Source organism: Pogoniulus pusillus, chromosome 7 (genome assembly GCF_015220805.1).
Source record: "Pogoniulus pusillus isolate bPogPus1 chromosome 7, bPogPus1.pri, whole genome shotgun sequence".
Lineage (NCBI taxonomy): Eukaryota > Metazoa > Chordata > Aves > Piciformes > Lybiidae > Pogoniulus > Pogoniulus pusillus.
The window spans coordinates 11061386-11082786 of NC_087270.1; the positions used below are offsets into that span (position 1 = coordinate 11061386).

Sequence of the window (21401 nt, forward strand, 5' to 3'; positions counted from 1 at the left end):
AACTCTCTAGCTGGGCCTGGCACCATTGATCGCCACCCTCTGAACTCTATCTTGTAACCAGTTCCTAATCCACCTTATTGTCCGCTCTTCCATGCCACACTTCCTCAGCTTGCTCACTACAATGTTATGGGAGACAGTGTCAAAGGCCTTGCTAAGGTCAAGGTAGACTACACCCACTGGTTTCCCTGTATTTACCCATTCAGTTATGGCATCACAAAATGCTATCAAGTTAGTTAAGCATGGCCTCCCCTTGGTAAATCCATGCTGACTACATCTGATAACCTACTTCTCTTCCAAGTGCCTTGAGATGCCCTCTGGCAGGAGAAGCTCCATCATTTTTTCCAGGGATGGAGGTGAGGCTGACTGCTCTATAGTTCCCTGGAACCTCTTTCTTGCCCTTTTTGAAGGCTGGAGTGCCATTGGCTCTGCTCCAGTCCTCAGGCACCTCTGCTGTCTGCCACGGTTTGGCAAAGATGATGGAGAGTGGCAGAGCGGTTTCAAAGTACCTGAGGCTCTCTCAAGAGGTAAAAAAGCCCATAATCATTTTTGCACAGCAGCACTAAGCAAAGCGGAGAAGAAACCTAGGCCAAGGGCGGTGATATGGCCTAAGGAAGCAGAGATAGTTCCTTGGATGCTTTGTCACCACAGAAATAGCCTAGTGCAGCCACACTTCTAACCTGAAGTTTGTAGAACTAATCCAGGCTTTTATTGTTCAAACTCTTCCTATGTACAAATAAGAGCTAAAGAGGCATTAACGACAGTCACATCCTAACAGGAACCAGCTTTATAAGGGCAATGGCATAGTTAAAATGATGAGTGTGCAAAGAGCCCATGTCCTGGATTCCTTTTAGGTAAAGTGTTCTGACCTTACAAACAAGAAGTACACTGGTGAGAAGCAGCTAATCAGACGCTCAGTCTTTCAGCTCCAGTGGTATAAACAAGCTCAACAGCCAATGAAAAAAGGGATAGTTTCGGATTAATTTGTGGGGAATTAACACTAGCCTAAGTGGTTCAGCAACATTCAATTCCCCATGTAAATGAAAGGCTAAGCAGGGTTCATGCCTTGGGCAAAGGCATGTTGAGATTATAAAGCACTCCAGCTACGAAGCTCAGCACCAACAAAGGTAACACATTAGCTAATGAGTGTTGAGCTCTAAAATGGGGGCACGTAGAAAGGCAGCTTCACCAGCCAGGTCTCTTCTGCTGGGAATAAGTTGAAGTTAAAGGTCTCCTAATTAGTGAGCAGGAAAAAAAAGAAGGAAGAAAAATCCCACAAATGTGTATGTAAATTGCTCATAATTAATGATTCAACTTGGTCTAATTAAAAGCCAAAAACTTATTCAAAAATGAAGAAAATTAACACAAAAGACTCCATATTACAGGGAAAGGCAGTGAAGAAGAATTTGCTGCCTGTTGAATTCAATTAACTCAGTTATTCAGACCTCTAATTAGTCACTCCAGAAGAGCAACCAAAATGAAACTCTATCAGTTTAGAATGGCATATAAAGATAATAATAGCAAAAGATATTCCAAACTTCATGCACATTAGCATTGGTTAAGATTCAGAAGTCCTTAGCCAAATATAATAAAAATCATGTTTTATCATTTTAATTCTAGAAGCCTTTGTTGCATGTTTGGTTACATCTGATTAAGTAACAGATGCTTTTGAATCTCCCAGTCAGAGACTGACAAGGAAAGAATTCAAATTGTGGATTTTGTGGCTCTTTGTTGAGGAGGGAAGAATGAGCTTTAAAGGATCAATATTACAAACAGCTTTTGTGGCTCACAACTATAATAAAGAATCACCTAGCACTTCTAATGAAGACTCCTTCTAAAGACTATGTACTAAGCCAGAAAAAATTATTTTAAATATTGCTAAATAGTAACTCTTCATTTGAAAATTTTAATTGCAAAAATATCAACATATTTCCTCACATTTTCCCACCTCAATTTTTAATCAATACATTCTAACTAATTATTTCCAGTGCATTTCCTCACCTTACAAGCAAGTAAAACTTCACATTCCTCTGTCACTTTCCAGCGCAAAAACTCCAAGAAGTGAGGACCTAAGAAACAAAAATATCTTCATGCACATGCTGTAGAATTAAGAGTATCAGATCCAGTGAAAGAAAAAATACGACAATTACAACACCTTTACACCATACAGATGGAAATCCTGCATTTAGCCATGAACTAGAAAGAAAATCCTGCAGTACATTTTTATCACACTGAACCAGGTGCCTACAGTACTGCTTAGAAGCCTGGGGGTCATCTCTGTTTGTATGGTTAAGTAGCATTCCAAGATGTTAAATGGTGAAAAAGTTAGATTACTGCATATCTGTATAGCAAGTGCCAGCTAAGCACAGGAAAGAAAGAGAGTAGCTACAAACAAGTGTACTACTGATGTGTTTAATGCAAAGGGATAGATGTATGAAACACCTAATTAAATATTCTAAACAAAAATGCAATGCCAGGCACTATCTCTCTAAATGATGTTACATTTAAAAATGTATTAAATATTATAAGCAGGATAAGAAATACTGTTTTTTCCCCACTGAGTTTCCAATCCTGCAAATAGAATCATGGAAGTTGTTTTTTTGTTGGAAAAGACCTTTAAGATTGAGTCCAAGCATTCTCTGACTCTGCCAAGTCAGGTGCTAAGCCATGTCCCTCAGCACAACATGCCTTCTGCAGCATTATGCTTTGCTAAGCTCTAAGTTAGCTCTCCTGAACTGCCTGGAAACTCCACTGCCTCCAGTTTACCAGGAGCAGGCTCTAAATGCCTCCACACAATGGGCCTGCATAGCCAGCGTGACATCGTGCTGAGGCTGCACATCGCAGTGCATCCTGCCTACACCTGAAACTCTCCTGCTGAGACAGGAAGTCCTGGAGATACACAAATTGACTGCAGGAACCTTCTCTTCCAGTTCAATTAATGTTTGTGTACATTTTTGCTAGTTATTTCTAGATCCAGTTATTCCTCTGTAGAACATTTCCATGACCATGCAAAGAACTGATTATTATTAAAATTAGTGGCAAGAGTTCTGAATATAAAAATTAATAAACAATATCAATTTTGGAAAAATAATTCACTAGTTGCCTCTCCATTACAAACTGTAGAGAATCTGTGCAACAAATACCTTTTTTGTTCCTGGAATTCTAGCTGGACAAGCAGATGTTTTCAGTATTCCTTGTCTGGCACTATGCTGCCTGCTCTTCTGTCAGTTGTATGGAAGGGACAATTTATATGCTTAAAACCAAACATACTGAAAGGTTTGGTGGGATCAGACCTACAGTAGGCACACTTCTCATTAATATTGATCAAAGATTATTTCTTGTAATGACTCCCACTATTTCTTGACTTAGTGAAAGTTCTGCCACAACTTTCATGCACCATATGACAGTGTTGAAAATTAAGATTCTCATGAATTTCCAGGGCAACACACTGCTCCCTGACTCCATCCCCCAGTTCAAGAGGCAACTTGCCCTGAACTCTTCCCTCCTTACTGTTGAAAACTGAGGCGAAGAAGGCATTCAGGACCTCAGCCTTTTCTTCGTCATCAGTTATAATGTTCCCCTCCTGGTCCAGTAAGGAGTGGAGGCTCTTCTTGCCCTTCTTTTTAGCATTTATAAATTTATAAAAGTGTTTTTTATTATCCTTCACAGAGGTGGCAGCCTAAGTTCTAGCTGGGCCTTAGCCTCTCCGATTTTTCTCCGACATAATCTGGCTACCTCCTTAAACATGTCAGGAGAAGCCTTCCCTTCCTTCCAAAGGTGATACACCCTCTTTTTTTCCCCCAATTCCTTCAGGAGCTGTTTGCTCATCCAGGCTGGTCGCCTTCCCCGCCGGAAGAAAAGGAGAAAGTTCTTCACTGAGAGAGTCATTGGACACTGGAATGGGCTGCCCAGGGAGGTGGTGGAGTCTCCGTCCCTGGGGCTGTTCAAGGCAAGATTGGACGTGGCACTTGGTGTCATGGTCTAGCCTTGAGAATTGTGGTAAAGGGTTGGACTTGATGATCTGTGAGGTCTCTTCCAACCTTGTTGGTACTGTGATCCCACCAAGAATCATAGAATCAACCAGGTTGGAAGAGGCCTCCAAGATCATCCAGTCCAACCTATCCCCCAGCCCTATCCAGTCAACTAGACCATGGCACCAAGTGCCTCATTGAGTCTTTTCTTGAAGACCACCAGGGACAGTGACTCCACCACCCCACCAGGCAGCCCATTCCAATGGCAAATCACTCTCTCTGTGAAGAACTTCCTCCTCACATCCGGCCTATATGTTTAATGTCTCCTCAAACTGCAATACAGTCATCTTCTAATGCAATCATTGTAAGCTGGAAGCACTTATCATAGAGTCAAAGAATGGTTTAGGTTGGAAGAGACCTCAAAGCTCATCTAGTTCCAACCACCCACGGTAGGCAGGGACATGTCCCACTACAACAGGCTGCTCAAGGCCTCATCCAACCTAGCGTTGAACATCTCCAGGGTGGGAGCATACACAACCTCCCTGGGCAACCTGCTATTATTCATCAGTAGCTGAAAATTTGGCCTCAAGACACCTTCACTGTCTTACCTTGCTTCCTGAGAAATTCCTTTCGCTGGAGCTCAGCCTCAGCCAATACTTCTTTGAATGCTATATTCCAGAAAAGAGAAATGAAAAATGGGTTATTCACAAAATTACTCACAGAATAACTGAAGTTCATTTCTTCATCAAAGTTTCAGTGAACATACCATCTCCAATGAGAACTAATGAAGACTGGTTCTTGGCCTTTCCATCTTGAATCTGTATTGTGTAGGTACCCTCATTGTCAATTGTAAATTGCTCCATCACCATTTCTATGATGCCATTTGAACGGTCGCAATGTATTTTATGCCTCTGAAATAAACAAATAATTTAGTAGAGTGTAAACTACTTATGGTTCTCTATTGAATTAATCAATCATGTTTTATATCTCTGCCTCCACACTTTCAGCTCATTTTCATTGTAAGCTGCAGAAACAAAGCTGTGCTTGTATTTACTTTTCTACAACAAGATGCTAGTGATGATAAAAACCTTTGTGTGCAGCTGCATTTGCAATCCTTGAGCCATGGCAATCCAGCTAGTTTGGATTTAAAAGTAATAGTTTATGGCATACTTTAAGATGCATTGTAGCTTCCAGATGAACAAGGAGATTTGCTAAGCTGAAGCACTATTCATTACAGAGTCCAGAAATACCTGAGGGTATTACATTTGTAGACACAAATGTGGATCTCCAAATAAATCCTTCACAGCAAATCAAAGTCATCAATATTAAACACCTGAGACATACACAGCAGCTCAATACTTTGTCTTATTTTCTCACTAAAAGGGGGAGGTTAGGGGGTGTATAATGATTTGCTCCTCTAATACTAGGTATTCTCTTCAAAGAACACTAAAATGAGAACAGCAACTTGTGAAAAAACAAGGAAACTTCTTGGAACTATAAAAGTCAACTAAGTCCAGGAAAAAAGCTACCTTCTGCTTGCACAATACCCAAAACCAAATAACCTGAATTTAAGGTCATTCACTGATTCGCTGTCCTTCGTGTTTGCTTTCTATTAAACATTCCAGAAAGATGAATTATTGGTATGTGTTGTCAAGGAAACATAAAACTGCAAGCAAACTATGGACAATACTTGCAAAATAGGTGTTTTGACTTGGCAGTGGCTATTTGGATAAAACCACTTCATATAAAGTAACATCTTCTCTCATTTAGCGAGTAACAACCACAAGGACAGAGTGCACCACTAAAAGCAGTGTTTGAATCCCAACTAACAAATTCCTAAAGCAAAGTAAATAAAATCTACAGAAGGTTACTTGGGTGAATATTTTTCAGTTAACCAGTTTGGGCAAGGGTATTACATATTTATTGTTCTGTTCATGATGGGACAGGAAAGTAAATGGCACCACCTAGAGTAAGTTCTATGTAGTAAATCATTATTGACCCTTTTATTGTTAAAAGGAGTCAAGGAATGTTTTGATGAATCTTTTTATTGGACTCCAGAGATAGAAAAAGGTGCCTGAATCTACAGGTAGATAAATCTTGGGGAAGGGGAAGAAAAAAAAAAGTAAAAATACCACTCATACTCTCTGGGACCACTTCCTTGGGTGGAAGAACCTTTAAGTACAAGTCTAAAATGATTAGGATTGACCCCACTGATATATATGCTTCATCTTTGAGGGACATCTTCCAGTCATCCTCAAGAACAGATTCACTGTTGTACGGACAAGCCAGAAGGAGTAGCACAGACATGGTAAAGCTGCTAAATGTTCATTACTAGTGCTTCCAAATGTACAAATAGCACTAGTTTAAATATTAATGAGGACTGAAGCAAGAGTAAAGACACTGCAATTAACACAGCACTGGCCAACAGAATGATTAAGATAACAACTTATTAAGTAAGTTAGAGGGAAGAGACTGAGGTAGACTATTAATATAAAATAACAGAGGAAAATGCTGGTATAATTTGCATGAGCACTTTCCCATCTGTAGTTCAAAGAAAGATATGATGTCAAAGAATAACACAAGAGTTAATCAATAGGGAAACTACATATTAAAAACTCCTTGTGCAAGATTTCATCTGCAAGCGCTGAGGAGGTAGGCCAGGAAGGTTAAAAACTTACAAACTTTACCCAACCATCGAAATGCAAATTCTCAGTCTCATGCCCACAGAAGTCAAGGACAACACTTGCATTTATTTCATGAGTTCTCAGGGAGAGTGTTAAATTGAGATTTGCCAGAAACAGAAGAGCAAGGTGTGTGTTTTCATATGATTCTTTATCACACATAAAGGATTTTTTAAACTATTATTTCTTGCTTTTCAGTAAAGGATAAATTTCAATAAGAAATATGGAAGTGACAACCGATTAAATGGGGGCCAGTTCATTCCATTTTCACATTATTTTGAAATCTTACTGAAATTGTTCCTTATTAGGACCTAGAAGGAAAAAATTACCACTTCAGCCAATGTCAAGAATTGGACTACAATTCACCACGATAACAGTCTATTGAACATGTTCAGTGACTGTAACCCAGTCTCCAGGCAGGTTTTAGAGTGTAATTAGGCTCCTAACTATTGCCATTATGCAGCAAGATGAAGTTCAATGATTTTATGAGAGCTATAAATACTAGGCTTTTATGTGACTTTCCACAAAAATATCATCAGTCTCCAAACGTAAATGTCACCTGTGGATTACTAATTAAAAAGGTGAAATAATGCAGCTCCACTTCAAGATTCCCTCTGATGTCAACACTTGCAAAACATATGCAAACTAAAAATAGCTCATACTGTTCCACTAAAGTTGCCAAGACAGAATATAGTCATTTCAATACATTCTAGTCAGCAATATTCAGTTTTTAAATGCTGTATTTTACTGTTTCTTAAAGTAAGAGAAACAGAAGTGTTTTACTCAGAAACACTTCTTCCACTTGTCAATATTGTAGTTAAAGTAAATGCTCTTTGCTCTTCTATGGCATAAAAATGTTGATAAGCTTCTCTGACCAAAACCAGGCTTTGTATCCTCATGAATAAACCAAATCTTTCAAGTAGCTGCATTGAAAGTGGATTCCTCACAGGGGAAAAGTATTTCCAGTCCTATACTTCGTGAACCTGACTCCAGACATGGCCTTTGCTTTCTTCTCAGCCAAATCTGAGCATTTTCTGTGAAAGGTTGACTCAGAGCTATGGAAATGCAGCAAGCTGGAGGCCTCTCCTTTTATCTGTGTGTAGCCCTTCAATGCCCATTTAGTGTCTTGGCCAAAAGTTTGGGAGTTTTTAAAAAAATAAAGTGGTATCATCTGGAAGTTTTACAACTATGACCATTGTTTCCCTGGCGAGTGCCTGCCAGAGTATAATGTAAATGGTCATGTTGGTTTGGGGTCCAGAACTGCACTCGAGCAGCACTTTTGTCTTGAACTATTTGCTAAAATATTTGTGCATTACTTTTAATTGGATGTTTTCAGCTGCTGTTCATCTAGGTACCCAAAATGAATACAACTTTCTGAGGGTTAAACTTGGCTCTCTCTCTCTTTTTTGGGTATAATTAGGCTCACTCTGCAAGAGGAAATTTCTACTGAAAAAAAGATAGAGGTTAAAGACTGACAATTCTTTCAGCTGTTCTCAGACTTTAGTAAGGAGGTTCTTAGCTACTGCAAAAAGTTAATAATTATGAATGCATACATTTTTTTTTGCAAATAACAAAGAAAATAACACTGAAGAAAAATCACACAGGCATATAATACTGGATATGTGCTTACATCACTGTTTTCCACTTCTCTATCATTAATAACGAATCTGAAGGTAGATTCTGGTGATAAACTTTCAGCTTGAATCCAGAAACGAACTTCTCCTTTATCAAGAATCTCATAAGCTAATTCTGATTTCAGAGGTATTGCTGCAGAAAGAAAAGCAATCAGAAGTCAATAATGCATGAATCTTTGTGAGAAAAAGGACCATCTAGTAAAGCATTACTATCTCCCTGTTATTTGTGCAACACTGGATCCAGAATACATTTCATGCAGATAAAAGACATCTAATGCAGTCTTTGCCTGAGTTTTACATTAATTTCTCAATGGGAGAAAATAATTTCCATCTTATACTTTACACATTAAGAAATTGGCTAGTAGTAACCTATTATATAAGTTAAACTCAAGAAGACTTTTAGGCAGAGATGATTTTATTCACTGCAAACTACAATTCCTCTAAATTAATGGAAAGTTAAGGAAGAGAGTTGTTCTATGAAACATGGAGCTGCCTGTCTCAGGAAGAACCTTTCTGAAACTCCAGTCACTAGGATGTAATTATATTTCTTCTAAAAGCATCAAATAGATTCAGATCTTCAACTTACTTGGATTCTTTATTTCATGGCTTAATGCCATCAAACGTTCAAGCTCTGGAATAATAAAAAAGAATAATAATGTTTTAATTTATTCTGGAAAACACAGTCAGAAAATATGTCACAGAAGGTCAGATAATCTCCTCAAGGTTACCCAGATCTATTCAGAAAATGACTGAAAAATAAAACTTAAAAAACTTAACACGATTCTAAACAATAAACAAAACCTATTTCAGACTCTGTGATCTGAATGAAAGATGGGTCAAAATAGCTTCCAATTAGACCTTCTAAGTTTCCACGATCTGATGACTTCCTTCCTGACCTTGTTTTACTGTGGCAGAAAACAAGGAGGAATGCAGAGTAGTTTGAAAAAGTTACAGAAAGATCCATTTAGTGCACTAAACCCTCACGGAGGCTGCATGAGTGTCTAGAAATGACTTTGTTGGATTTTCATACTGACTCTATTTATCATCTTCATTGCTAGTAAAAATTTGGAAGATGAACATTATCTGTAAATTTGGAATTGGCAGCAAAGACCAGAGGAAATTAGCAATGATTTATGACCTGGTCGAGGATACAGTAAAATTATTTGGAGAATTTATAGCATTTGAGGAATTAAATGGCAGAGAAGTAGTGGTTTTCCTTGCAAAGATACAAACTCTAACACTCGTGCAGGGATTCCTTACAAATAAAAGCATAATGACTAAGGCTCCGCACAAACAATCCATGTCCTGGAGAACTGTATGTTTTGTGGCTGCACAGGGATTTATTTTCAACCCCTACTTTGAGATTCACACTGTAATAAAAGTTCTGTCTTCTATCAGACCCACATTCAGTCTCACATTCTCTCCTTAAATGATTTAGAAGGTAAGTAGAGAAATTTCATATTTAAGGAAATGGGCATAGCAATCACAGTCTGTGGACTGGGAAAGCACCAAAGTAATTTTTGTGCTCTTTGAAAATAACAAAGTCTCCTCTTTTGTCTTTTATCTTAGCACCTCTCAGTGGTAAACCAAAGCTAGAGCAAAGCAATATGAAGTAATGCAATATTAATATAAATTCAAGCCAAAGGATAATGTAACCCAATGGATTGAGATCTTGTTAAAACAACATCCTTACATTCTTAGTGCAGTTGAAATGATAAAATGAAGAAAGACTTGAGATGGTAAGGACCTTACCTTCATCATCCATAACAAAGCTTGATGAAACTCCATCTGTGTCAGTAACTGAGATAGAATATGTTCCCAAGTCTGATTTATCAGGATTTTTGAAGTAAAGCTTAGACCTATAATGAAGAACAAAGAAATATGTAATGAGCAAAGTTTCTCATGTATTGAGAATTTTAACATGAAAAATTTCTAGTAATTTGGTAGACTTGGCATGACTTACTGATTTCCTTCAGTTTCAATCTTAAACTTATCAGAATCCTCTATCTCCTCATATGATTTACCCCATGCAAAATGAGATGCATCTGTAGCTTCTTTGCATTCAAACGCCAGGTAAATATTGCCCTCATCATCCACACCTGAAAAGATTTCTTTCGTTCCTGCAAAATAAGAATCAACTCAGATGTCAAGCCTGCATTGCTCTTTCAGCTGCAACTTAGAAATTAGTAAAGTACACGCAAAACTTGTCCATCTTAATTAAGAGATACAGCTCTTACTTGAAGATCTTGAAGATCTTGAACCATGTTTATGCCCTATGCTGACTAAGCACCACATACTAGCAGGATTCTTACTTTACACCAAAAAAACAAATAAAAAAAAACCCCTATATTAAGAAACAAAACTATAAAATAAAACTGTATGAGAAGACATGAAGAGTTAAAGTAAATTCATTTTCTCATCACTCAAAGCTTTAATAAATTTGTTTTCATATTTATTTTCAGTAACAGCAAATAGCATCTTTGGTTATTAAAATAAAAATGAAATTATCAAAGATTTACTGCAGCATATAAGGCAAGAAGTCTTGACTCTGCCTCTGTATCCACATGAATTTTTTTTAAGCTTTAAGCCTAAGAACTTCTTAACACTACTTCTATGTTACAATATCAAATCAGATTGATTAAATTCTCTTCTAAGTACTTCAGTATTTGAGAAGCAGAGGAGGTAAAATAGTTATTACCTGGCCGTGCCTCCACAAGCACTGGTTCAGATATCTCAGATGATTTGCCTATCCCAGCATCATTCACTGCACGAACTCTGAACACATAGGTATGACCCTCGTGTAGATCAGTGACCTTGAACAAGACAAAAAGCAAGTCAATTTGAAAAGCAATCTAAGCTGCTTTGTTTACTTATGTATGCAGATGTTAGTAGAAGCCTGAGTTCAAATATACATCTTTGTAGTACTTCATGAGATGTGTTCAGAACTCAGTTTTGAATTAGCATTAAGCAGCGAAAATGTTACCTTAAAATAGCGTTTTGAAGTAGGTTTTTCATTAGCTGTGATCCAGTCTTCTGCATCTACTTCCTTATAGTCCACTAAATACCCAGTAATAGGACTTTTGCCTTCATACACAGGAGCTTTCCACAGGAGAACCAGTGATGTACTTCTAATTTCACAAATGTTCAGATCATAGGCAGGACCTAAAAATATTTCAGTTAGTGAGAGTTTACCTCAATGTAAGAAGGTTTTGCAAACTGGTCATGTAGAAGCCAAAATGCTCCACTTGTATTTTGACTGGTTGCTTTCATAAAACTCATCCTTTACAATAAGCTCAGTATGTGTGGTGTTTATTTCACTTTCCTCTCATGGTTGTAGACAGCAATAACTGCTTTATGTGGCGAATGGCATAGTATTCTGAAGCATATATTCTTAGCTGGATCTCAGAAACACTATTTTAAGGACATATTATTCCTGTGGAAAATCCAGGCAGTTTGAAAATTGTATTACAAACCTCAAAAGAGTTTTGTTGTCTATTATTTAATTCACCAGCCATGCATCAAAGTTGCTCTATTGAGCCTGACTCAGGCTCATATTGTAGCACCAGGAGTTTCATTTTTTGTTGATTTAATGAACCATGATATTTCAGATTAATGCAAAACCAATAGACTTTGGATCAGACTTCCAAACAGTTCTTCATTGTGAGGTGGATGACAATAGCTAAGGAGAGCTTCTTAAGAGGGTATCTATTAAGAGAACCATTTATAACCATACACTCTGGTGCTCTGAATATGTGAGAGTTCACACCTTTGCAGGTGTCAGGTTATGTTCTCCCATACTTTGCTACTCCTTCACTTAACTGTTCTAATGCCACCCATTTTAACTTGTAACATTTGTATTTATTATACTCTTGAGATTTATTTATACCAGTAGATAATAAAGGTGTATCCTATCAGCTTCCTACTGTGGTGAACACACCCACAACAGATGTTCATCTAAGTTCTGTAGTTGGAAGCTTGCTCTAAATTTAGAATGAGGAAATCTAAAAGGACTTGAGGTTTACAATTTTTTCTCAGTGTTGTCCGTTTAGCCTAACTCAAGATAGTTTTCCCTTCAACGTCTCACTATTTAGAGTAGAAAAACTTGATGAACAAGCCTGATTGCCATTCCCATTGACATGATGATAACGAGTGATGAATGAACATGGGATTTGTAAAGGATAACATTCAACAAATACTTAAAAAACAAAGAGTAACACCCAAATAAAAAAAAAAAAACAAACCCAAAACAACTAAACAAAGAAAAACCACCAGAGTAGAAGTGTTTCTCCACAGTGGATGGAGCACATTTCAGAAAACCAACATAAAGTACCTGTTTCAGACCTTATCAGACCTTATACTACATGGCAAGACTGTAGTTGTCAAGCAGCCTAAAGCCTTCTCTCAGTAGTCTTTAAAAATTGCAACCTAAATGTCTATATATCCACAAATAATTAAAGATTGCACTGGAAAATGCATCTGCTAGAAATCCAGACAGTAAGAAAATGTGTAAGGAAATACATTCTATTCTGAGACCATAGACTTCATTTTTTTCCTAAGTCATGTAAAATAATTCAGTAGCTATCATTGCTAACTCACAGAGGCTCACACAGATATATAAGACCAGAGTTCTGCAGAAGGATGAAATAATTATGGGCAAAAAATCCATCATTTGCACTGGAAATCCTGCAAAGGGCTTTGGCCCTTCTAAGGAAATCTCCCTTCTACATCAAAAGGTGAAAGAATATTTCATTGACATTAGGAGTATATTACAGTCATGTTACATGAGCCTTCAGTACCTTTAGAAAGTCAGGGAGAAGGGTCAGTCTCTTTCCCCAGCTTTAAATACCAATTCTTTATTTTCATTATTGCTAAGCTGTAGCTTAAAAACAGCTTCTAAAAATGCTTGTGAAATATTTTAACAGGTTTGGTGTGAGGAAGTTGCTTGTGGTGGCTTTTTCTGGCTAGGAAAAATGTGATACTCTCTGTCCAATAAGTTTCATAATGAGAACAATATAATCAGCCAAGGAGTAGAAAGGTCAGATTGTTCATTATGAAAATGGAAAACTCGCTCCCTTCATTTCCTGAAAGTGCCTTTTATTTCATTTCTTTATGCATAATTTAAAGTGAAGGATAATCTGTGCTTGTTTACACACTGGGCAATTTCAATGATGTTTGTAAAACACTGGAGAGAGTATAAAGCACAGATTCTTTCCTTAAGGAAAATAATTGTTCCACTGGTGATGCATTTGTATGAAATACTACAAGACTACAAGAAAATGTTATTAAGAGAAATGAAAGTAAGGTCAGGAGATTAAACATTTTGTTGCTGACAGATTTGCCACGTCATTGATTCCATAGAGTAAGATATATGAACTCTGAAGAATTTAGCTAGGAAACACAGAGAGCAACTCTCTGACAAGCTATTTTGCAGAAAACAGTCTGGGCATTAAACAGAAGTAAATCTGGGACTTAGTATAACAGTGTCATGTTCTACTAAAGAGACAAATAAAAAGGGATTTGTCAGCAGGCAAATACTTGTAGGAGAGGTGGAGTCATCATTTCTCTGCCCAGCACTGAAAAAATGTTGTTTCAAATAATGTCTCCAGCTTGTGTGTCACAGGAGAAGAATCAAAATGCCTTATTAGAAAAACTTCTAAACCATAATCATGATATGATTAGGAATAGATACTGTCCAAAGAAAGTGGGCTTTTTTTGGTGAGTAAAAGCCTGTCAATCAAATAGGTATTGCCCTCATGGGCATGCAGTAGAATGAGACAATATTTGAGAGTCTTTCCTAGCAAATGATTCCCTGATCTTGATGAACTGTTTCTTGCTTCAGGCAAGAATTGTTTTTTTCATATGTATCATAGAAAAGAAAACTGAGATTTTCCTGCTGTCTTATGATAACTCTGCCTTTTGAAACCACTAAAAATTCCAATCCTTTTACAAAACCAAACCTAGGGGTTGGACATTTTTTTCTTTCTTTGCTGAGAGAACATCACCATTTAGGTGTGAAACATAAGTGAGTAGGTGTCAGACAGCTCCTGATAACTTTTTTTAACAAATAAAATCCAAAAATATTTAAATGGATCCTTAATTGCATACCAAACCTCAGTGTCATAAATAGAATTTGATTTAACGAGACAGCATTCTGGGGAAAATAAGGTAGAAATGTATGAAGGTAATATGTGCTTGTGTTTTCATTATGGCTTGGTCTCTAATACTATTTATTAAGGCAAATCAGTACCAGACATCAGAAACTACACTACCCACAGGAAGGCTGGAGAAGGACTATTTAGAAGGGCTTGCAGCAATGGTTTTAACCTGGAGCAGGGTAGATTTAGGATAGGCATAAGGAGGATGTTCTTCACACTGAGAGTGTAAAATACTGGAAAAGGCTGCTCAGGGATGTGGTGGAGGCTCCATCCCTGGAGGTGTTCTACATGAGACTTGATGTGGCCATAGGCAGCCTGATCTGCTTGGAGGTGTCCCTGCTAACTGCAAGGGGCTTGAGATAAGATGGCCTTTGAGGGTCTCTCCCAACTTGATGCACTCTGTGGTTTTGTAAACAGCTTTGGCACAATTGTCACTTGGTATGAGTATTATAAAATAAGCAGAAAGGGTCTTTGAAAACCCTTCCATAGTTTATTTACAGAACTCAACCATTACTATGGAGAATTAATCCCCTTGATGTCAAACATTTAGGCACAAATTTATATACTCACACGAGGCAGACTTAAGTTTTGGTTTCTTTTGCTGGAGGTCCTGAATTTACAATCCATCTTATTTAACATTTTCTACAGAGTTAGCACTGCAATTAACAGTCTTCAGCTATATTTACAGCACTAAACTACAGATAAACTAAACCTGAGAACAGTAACACATTTGTTCTGACATCTGTCTAATAATAATGTTTCAGGTTACACCCAGGTGCAGTCTAGGGAAAATTCATGAACAAGGGCATGCTGGTTGAGACTGGGAGGCTCCAACTGTAAACTGTGAGGTACACTATGCTGTCTGCATCTACATCAAGAACCATGCACCTGCTGTGCCTTATTTATCAGCAACAATTTATGACCATAGTTTAGGAAACTGAAACTCCATGAATATTCTTAACAGACTGCAATTATGGTTCCAGAGATGCCTGTATATTGTACATGTTGTGATTGTAAAGTGGAGCTTGTAGAGCAGGGGGTGAAGAGCTGATAGAAATAAAAACATGGACTAAAGGCTGAATAATTTCTGCTCTAAGCTGAGGTGAGCTATGAAATAAGGAGATACTGAGTAAGCTATGTAGAGGTCATCCAGTTGCCAGGACATTCAATGTCATTAATGGAGGTAGCTTTTAAAAGATTTTGGAAGCAATGGCAATCTCTGTAAATAACACAGCAGAAATTAACCAAAAGGCATCCAGCAGAGTTTGGCTTGCTCATTACACCAATTATGTTTTAAGGAGGTTATATTGAGTTGAAATCAATGAGAAACTAGTAGACTTACCAGGTTCTGGCATTGTCCAGGCTTTACACCTAAAATGCTCACTGGGATCTGAAGGTTGACCTATTCCAACCAGATTTGCAGCAGCAACTTTGAATTCATAGAAGGCATCTTCTGTCAAATCCTCTACCTATTTTTGAGAAAACAGTTCAATATGTAACAAGTTGTGATTTATATTTTTTTATTAAACTAAATACTTAAAAATAAGCACTGGTTGATTAATTATTAGGCCTTAGATCTTTGCTGAAGTAAGGATTTTACTCTTAAACCAAACACACTGCAGAGATCTACATTGCACTGCCATATTACAGCCACATCATCCTATGATTAATAGTGCTCAATATATTGGTCTGAGAGGTTATAAAAGGTTAGAGTAAAGGTCTAAGGAGCCCACTCACTGAATGACTCCTAGCAGCTAAGTATATCTGCTAGTATAAGTGTTTTCAGAAGTGAGCATCCCAACATGAAATCCCTCTTTCACTTAAGCAAGCATTCTAGTGGTGACTGGTCTAAAGAGGTCATTGTAGATTAAACAGAGAAGAAAAGGCCAAATTAGTTGTGCAGTGTGATGACAGAACTCTCAGAAAGATTCTCATAGTAACTTTTTTCTGGCTTGTATGTGCCTTCCTCTTAATATTACCTACCATTACAAAGTGAGGAAGTAAGGACAGGAAATGGGATGTCCAGAGCCTGTGCTATATCCCCAGGTAAATGAACCCTGACTTATCTAATTAGTTCAGCACCACATCACCATCTCAGATTTTGATGTCAAGGTAGACAAGAGCAAGGGGTAATGCTTTTAAACTGAAAAAGGATAGATTCAGATTAAAGGAAGAAATTGTGTACAATGAGGGTGGTTGAACACTGGAACAGGTTGCCCATAGGAATAGCAGAAGCCACATCCCTGGGAATATTCAATGTCAAGATTGGACGAGGCTCTGAGCAACCTGATCTAATCAAAACTGTCCCTGCTTGCAGTGGCAAGGGGAGGTTCCTTCCAATACAAACTGTTCTACAGTTCTGTGCTACAAGGCATGAGATTCTTGACATATTGAGCATCTTATGATAGCAACCTTCTCCCATCATTCCTCTTCCAGAACAGCCAAATAAAATAAATACAATACAAAAGCTTTCTGCACCTCAACTAACTGCCTAAGTTCCCAAAATGTATACTTAATCATATGTCTCAAGAGCAAGCGGCAGACAAAGGGAGCACTTGTAGTGGAAATACTGAAGAGGTTTAGATTTTCATAAATAAATGAGCTATATTTGATAGGGAAGTATCAGATAAAACGGGATTTAGGTGTGATTGTTTTCAATGGTAAAAAACATACAATGGGATGGTGACAAACATATGGTAGTGTAGCAGCAAACACAACACTGTATCAAACAAGGTAGGCCAGGAGAAGTCAGGCTCTAACACAATTTGGACAGAATTTCCTGAAGGCAGGCAGACATACAGCATGTATGATTCACAAGAAGCAGTAACAGCTCAGCCTACAAAATGTTTTCAAAACTCTAGGCAATTAAAGGAAAGAATATTTGTAAGGTTCCCATAGAATTATTTCACCAGAAAGACAAACCTGTCACGATTTCCCAGAGTCAAGCTCTATATACCACTGTGTTCTCTGCTTGCAATAGGCCATAAAATATTCTGTGCTTCTAAAAACTGCCTTGCTTTTAATTTCGGGTTCCTGTCATTCAAGTGAGTGCATGAAGATGCACCTCCAGGCACAAATACAGTTACCAGCAGGACTGAGACAAGTATCCAATTCATTAAACTCTGAATGCCTTCCCCATAATTTACATCACTTACTTGTTTACAGATGCATTTCAATAAGGAAATAGGTAGGAAACATTGCTAGGCATTGGCCTTTCATGCCTATCCTACCTGCCCTTTTTCATTTCTCAACATCCATGCTCCATCTGCTCTGTCAGAGATGCCAGCTATAAGCTGACAAGATGAGTATTGCTGGCTGCTTCCGTGCACAAAACATTCTTGCTGCACTCGCCTCCAGCGTTATTTTCTCGTCCAGTGCCAAATACCTGCTAACCACTCACTTCTGCACGGAGTTGATAGGGAAGTTGCTGACTTGCAGAAAGAACGTTAAGAAGTGTTTTGGAATAAAATCTGATTAACTTATTTTAACAAGTATCAGATTGATTAATTACTTGCTGTTTTCTATCCTCCTGACCTTTTCTCACGGAAGTTCAGATCAAAGTTTTCCTTTTCAGAAGAAATTAATACATTGTAAGCACAACTAGAAGGCATTTATTCAAAAACTAAACCCATCACTCTGGTTCACTGGAAAAGAGGTGATAAGGTGCAGTGCTAGGTTTATTACTATACTTCACTTCCCAGCTAAAGACAGATTTTGAGAGTAAGAACAAGGACATTTACATCTGTCCTCAGCCTGTCTCTCTTTAATTCACGAGTCTCTAGTTTTACAGACAGCATGGTCATCTCTCCTGCTTCCATCTTTTCTCTACATGGTATTAAAATAATTGCAATAAGTATTTCTCTGTAGGGAAGTAGAGCTCTGCCAAACACAAAGAAAAATAGTATCAATCAAGTTAAGAAGAACAAGGATTGAAGTGTACCAACCGTATAGATTGTCCGGGTTATAAGAGACGAATTTACTTCATGCCAGTTTTGATGGTTAGCTTCCCGTTTATCTATGTAATAACCAAGGACTGGCGAACCTCCACTGTACCTTGGTGCTTTCCAGCCAAGGGTCATGGAATGACCATCACAATTCAGAAGGGTGATACCGTGAGGATACGATGGACAAGCTGTAAGGAGAAAAGCATTGTGAAAGTTAGGACAGAGTCTAAAGCACTGCAGTGTAGAAGTTATTTAGTGTTTTCTGGAGCATACTGCTGTCAGTTGCATCTTTGTAACGAAGTAAAGCTGTTAATGGACACCCTTCTCATTTCCAAACACAAAATGTGAAACTGCTGAACTGGCTGCATAATGTCCGGCCCTCTCAGGAGATAGCAAGAAGGAATAGATGATCTTTGCGAGGATGTGGTAGTTTGAGGGATCCTAGCTCCCCCTTAAATAAAACCACAGGAACAGAGGCTCCTGCTCATCCCAGGATATTGTAATATTGTTATTCTATTCCTTTTCTGGTATCACAGCTTAAAAGCTAGTCTCTGATTTGATCTCTTCCCCTTCTCCTCCCTGCTTCTCTTGATTCCACTTCTCCAAGCAGAGCACACTCTTATTTCATAGTTCATGGGGGAGGTGGCAGGCAGAGAGCTGAGCCACTGAGGCCTTGTAGGCCCAGCTGGGCTTGGGGGGGTAGCTCTTAGGCCAACTGAGGGTGGAAAGGGTGGAGGATTCTAGAAGTCCAGTTTGGGCCAAGTGAGTCTTGTACTTAATTCTACCTCATTGCCTTTTGTATATATGCTCTGGTAAATAGAATTTCTCTCTGAAACTTCCAGTCAGTGTGCAGTATCCTCATTCTCACTCCTGAGAAGGGGTAAGAGTCAGTTCTGTCCTCCAGAACAGAGTCTGCCCATGGGCTAAACTGGAACACATGGAAATAGTGATATACCCAGCAAAAGCGTCGGCAGACTCAGTGCTATGCTGCAAGACTGACATAATCAGAAGAATTTTTCCTGCTTAAAAAAAAACACAACAAAAAAGTCCCCAAGTATTTTTGGAATACAGTAAGTATCACCCAATAAGAAAAGAAAGACTGTGGACTTGACTGAAATGAAGTTATATGACTGCTTCAGCTATGATCTTCATGGTTTTCCCCTCCTATATACATATTATATGCCTATTCAGACAGCCCTTTCTGCCCCCCAAAGAACAGAAAATAATTAGACTTCTGCCAGCTTAATCCATGTTGATACAGAAAAGACATTTCCTTCATGAGTTTACTTGCATGAGTTTACCACCAGCAGAAGCAGAAATATCACCCAGGCATCTTCTTAGAGATGGAGAAAACAGTTTCCTGAACTTTCACACCTCTATTACTAGCAAGCACTGCTCACCATCTGTTCATGAAAGCTTGCCTGAGGATACTCCTATTTTGACCTTGTTGGTGCTGCATGCAGTACTGGCTAAGCTGCTGCCCATAAATATCTGACAGTTGCAGCTGAATTAACAGTATAACTTGAGTTACTGTGACTCACCTCTTTTAGAAGAGAATATGTTAGCAGAAACCCTTAATACAGCCCCTAACCCTGTAAACTGTAGTGCTGATTACCATGAAAACAGCTAGAAATGATCAGAACTGGCCTTATGGTCTTTTTTTAACTGCAGCTACACTCAGAGGCCATAAATCATGGCCTTTTCAATTATTACCACTTCTTGGTAAGTAAGACTGACCATAGCAAACTCCTGTAAATGCCCTTAAAATAACACTGTCCCTGCCAATGTAAGTCACTCTCAAACAATCCTGCCAAATTCCTGTTAAGGCTACCAACATGGACACAAGCCATCCAGATCCCAGTAGCTGTGTGTAAGATCCATGTGCTCTGTGTTTGTGACATACTTCATGCAACCCTCCTCTTCAAAACACAGTGACAAAATCAAAGGTGCAAGTGTATTTATGACATAGGAGTGACAGATGGGCAAATGTCTGTGTACCACCTACCCATATGACTCACACTTCGTCCTAAAAAGAAAAGAAATCAAATAGAGTAAGTTTTTCAGTCAAATCTCATCCCAATTTATCTTCTAATAACCATTTTGGATTATAGAGGTTTTAGAGTCATATTTCTGACAAGTATATCTATCAGTGATCTTCTCCAAAATGTGGAGGCCATTCAGGTAGAGAAAAAAAAACTATGCAGAAAGGAAAACTGGGCTATAGTAGCCCAGACCTGTGCACTTTCTGTTCTAAATAACTATCTAGCCTTTTGCTCAGTATATACCATTCCCACTGAAGTCTGGGTTTGTTTGCTAGAGCCACAGAGCAGAAGGCAACCTGGTCACTGAATCTGACTTAGTATTCCTAGCGGGCTTTCTGCCTTTCCTCTAGAGCAGCCACATGCCAGAGCATAGATAGCGCTAAAGGGCTGCAAAATGTGCTGCTACAGTAAATGAGACCAAAGGAGCTGTTTGCTACACCATCTAAGTCGTTCAAGAGAAGAAGTTGACTTGCACAGAATCACACTTACTAAGGGCTGCCTGTACTGCTATAGCCTCAGACTCCTGTGAGTTTTCGCTGAATCCTACAGCATTGACGGCTTTCACGCGGAAGACGTACTGCTCTCCAGTTTCCAGACCATGAACAACAAACCTGGGTTAAGAAAACAGCATCATGTATTAGTATACATTATGTGGGAACCATTTTCTTCTGTACTATGAAATCAGAAAGCTTCGCTTCATGAGTGGTTCACGACAGAAAATACTTCCAAGAAGGAAACCATAATACAGCAATGCGATGTAGTACAGTGCCATTGAACAAAGGTCACAGTACTTGTCAAACTGCTACTGCTGATGTATCAGGTAGTCAAATAAGTTAGTACAGTCCCTCTAAACTTGCTATTTCTAATCTAGTTGGGAAATTACTTTTCATGGTATTTTTGTAGTTGCTATCAAAACCATCTTTTTAGTTTGGATCTGAGGTTGCAGGTAATTATTACAGCAGATAGAACAGTCAGAA

At 38.4% G+C, this 21401-nt stretch overlaps 1 protein-coding gene across 1 annotated transcript in view; it reads right to left on the reverse strand.

The window, feature by feature from the left end:
• Positions 1–21401, reverse strand: part of MYOM2 (myomesin 2) — a 106166-nt gene that overhangs the window by 16457 nt on the left and 68308 nt on the right. The window contains exons 19-30 of the mRNA XM_064146746.1: positions 20914–21035; positions 18383–18570; positions 15781–15907; positions 11267–11445; positions 10982–11096; positions 10247–10403; positions 10036–10142; positions 8870–8914; positions 8280–8416; positions 4735–4879; positions 4577–4636; positions 1999–2066 (exon numbers count right to left, since the gene is read on the reverse strand). Of these exons, the coding sequence (XP_064002816.1) occupies positions 1999–2066; positions 4577–4636; positions 4735–4879; positions 8280–8416; positions 8870–8914; positions 10036–10142; positions 10247–10403; positions 10982–11096; positions 11267–11445; positions 15781–15907; positions 18383–18570; positions 20914–21035 (1450 nt within the window). The remainder of the gene's footprint in view (positions 1–1998; positions 2067–4576; positions 4637–4734; positions 4880–8279; positions 8417–8869; positions 8915–10035; positions 10143–10246; positions 10404–10981; positions 11097–11266; positions 11446–15780; positions 15908–18382; positions 18571–20913; positions 21036–21401) is intronic.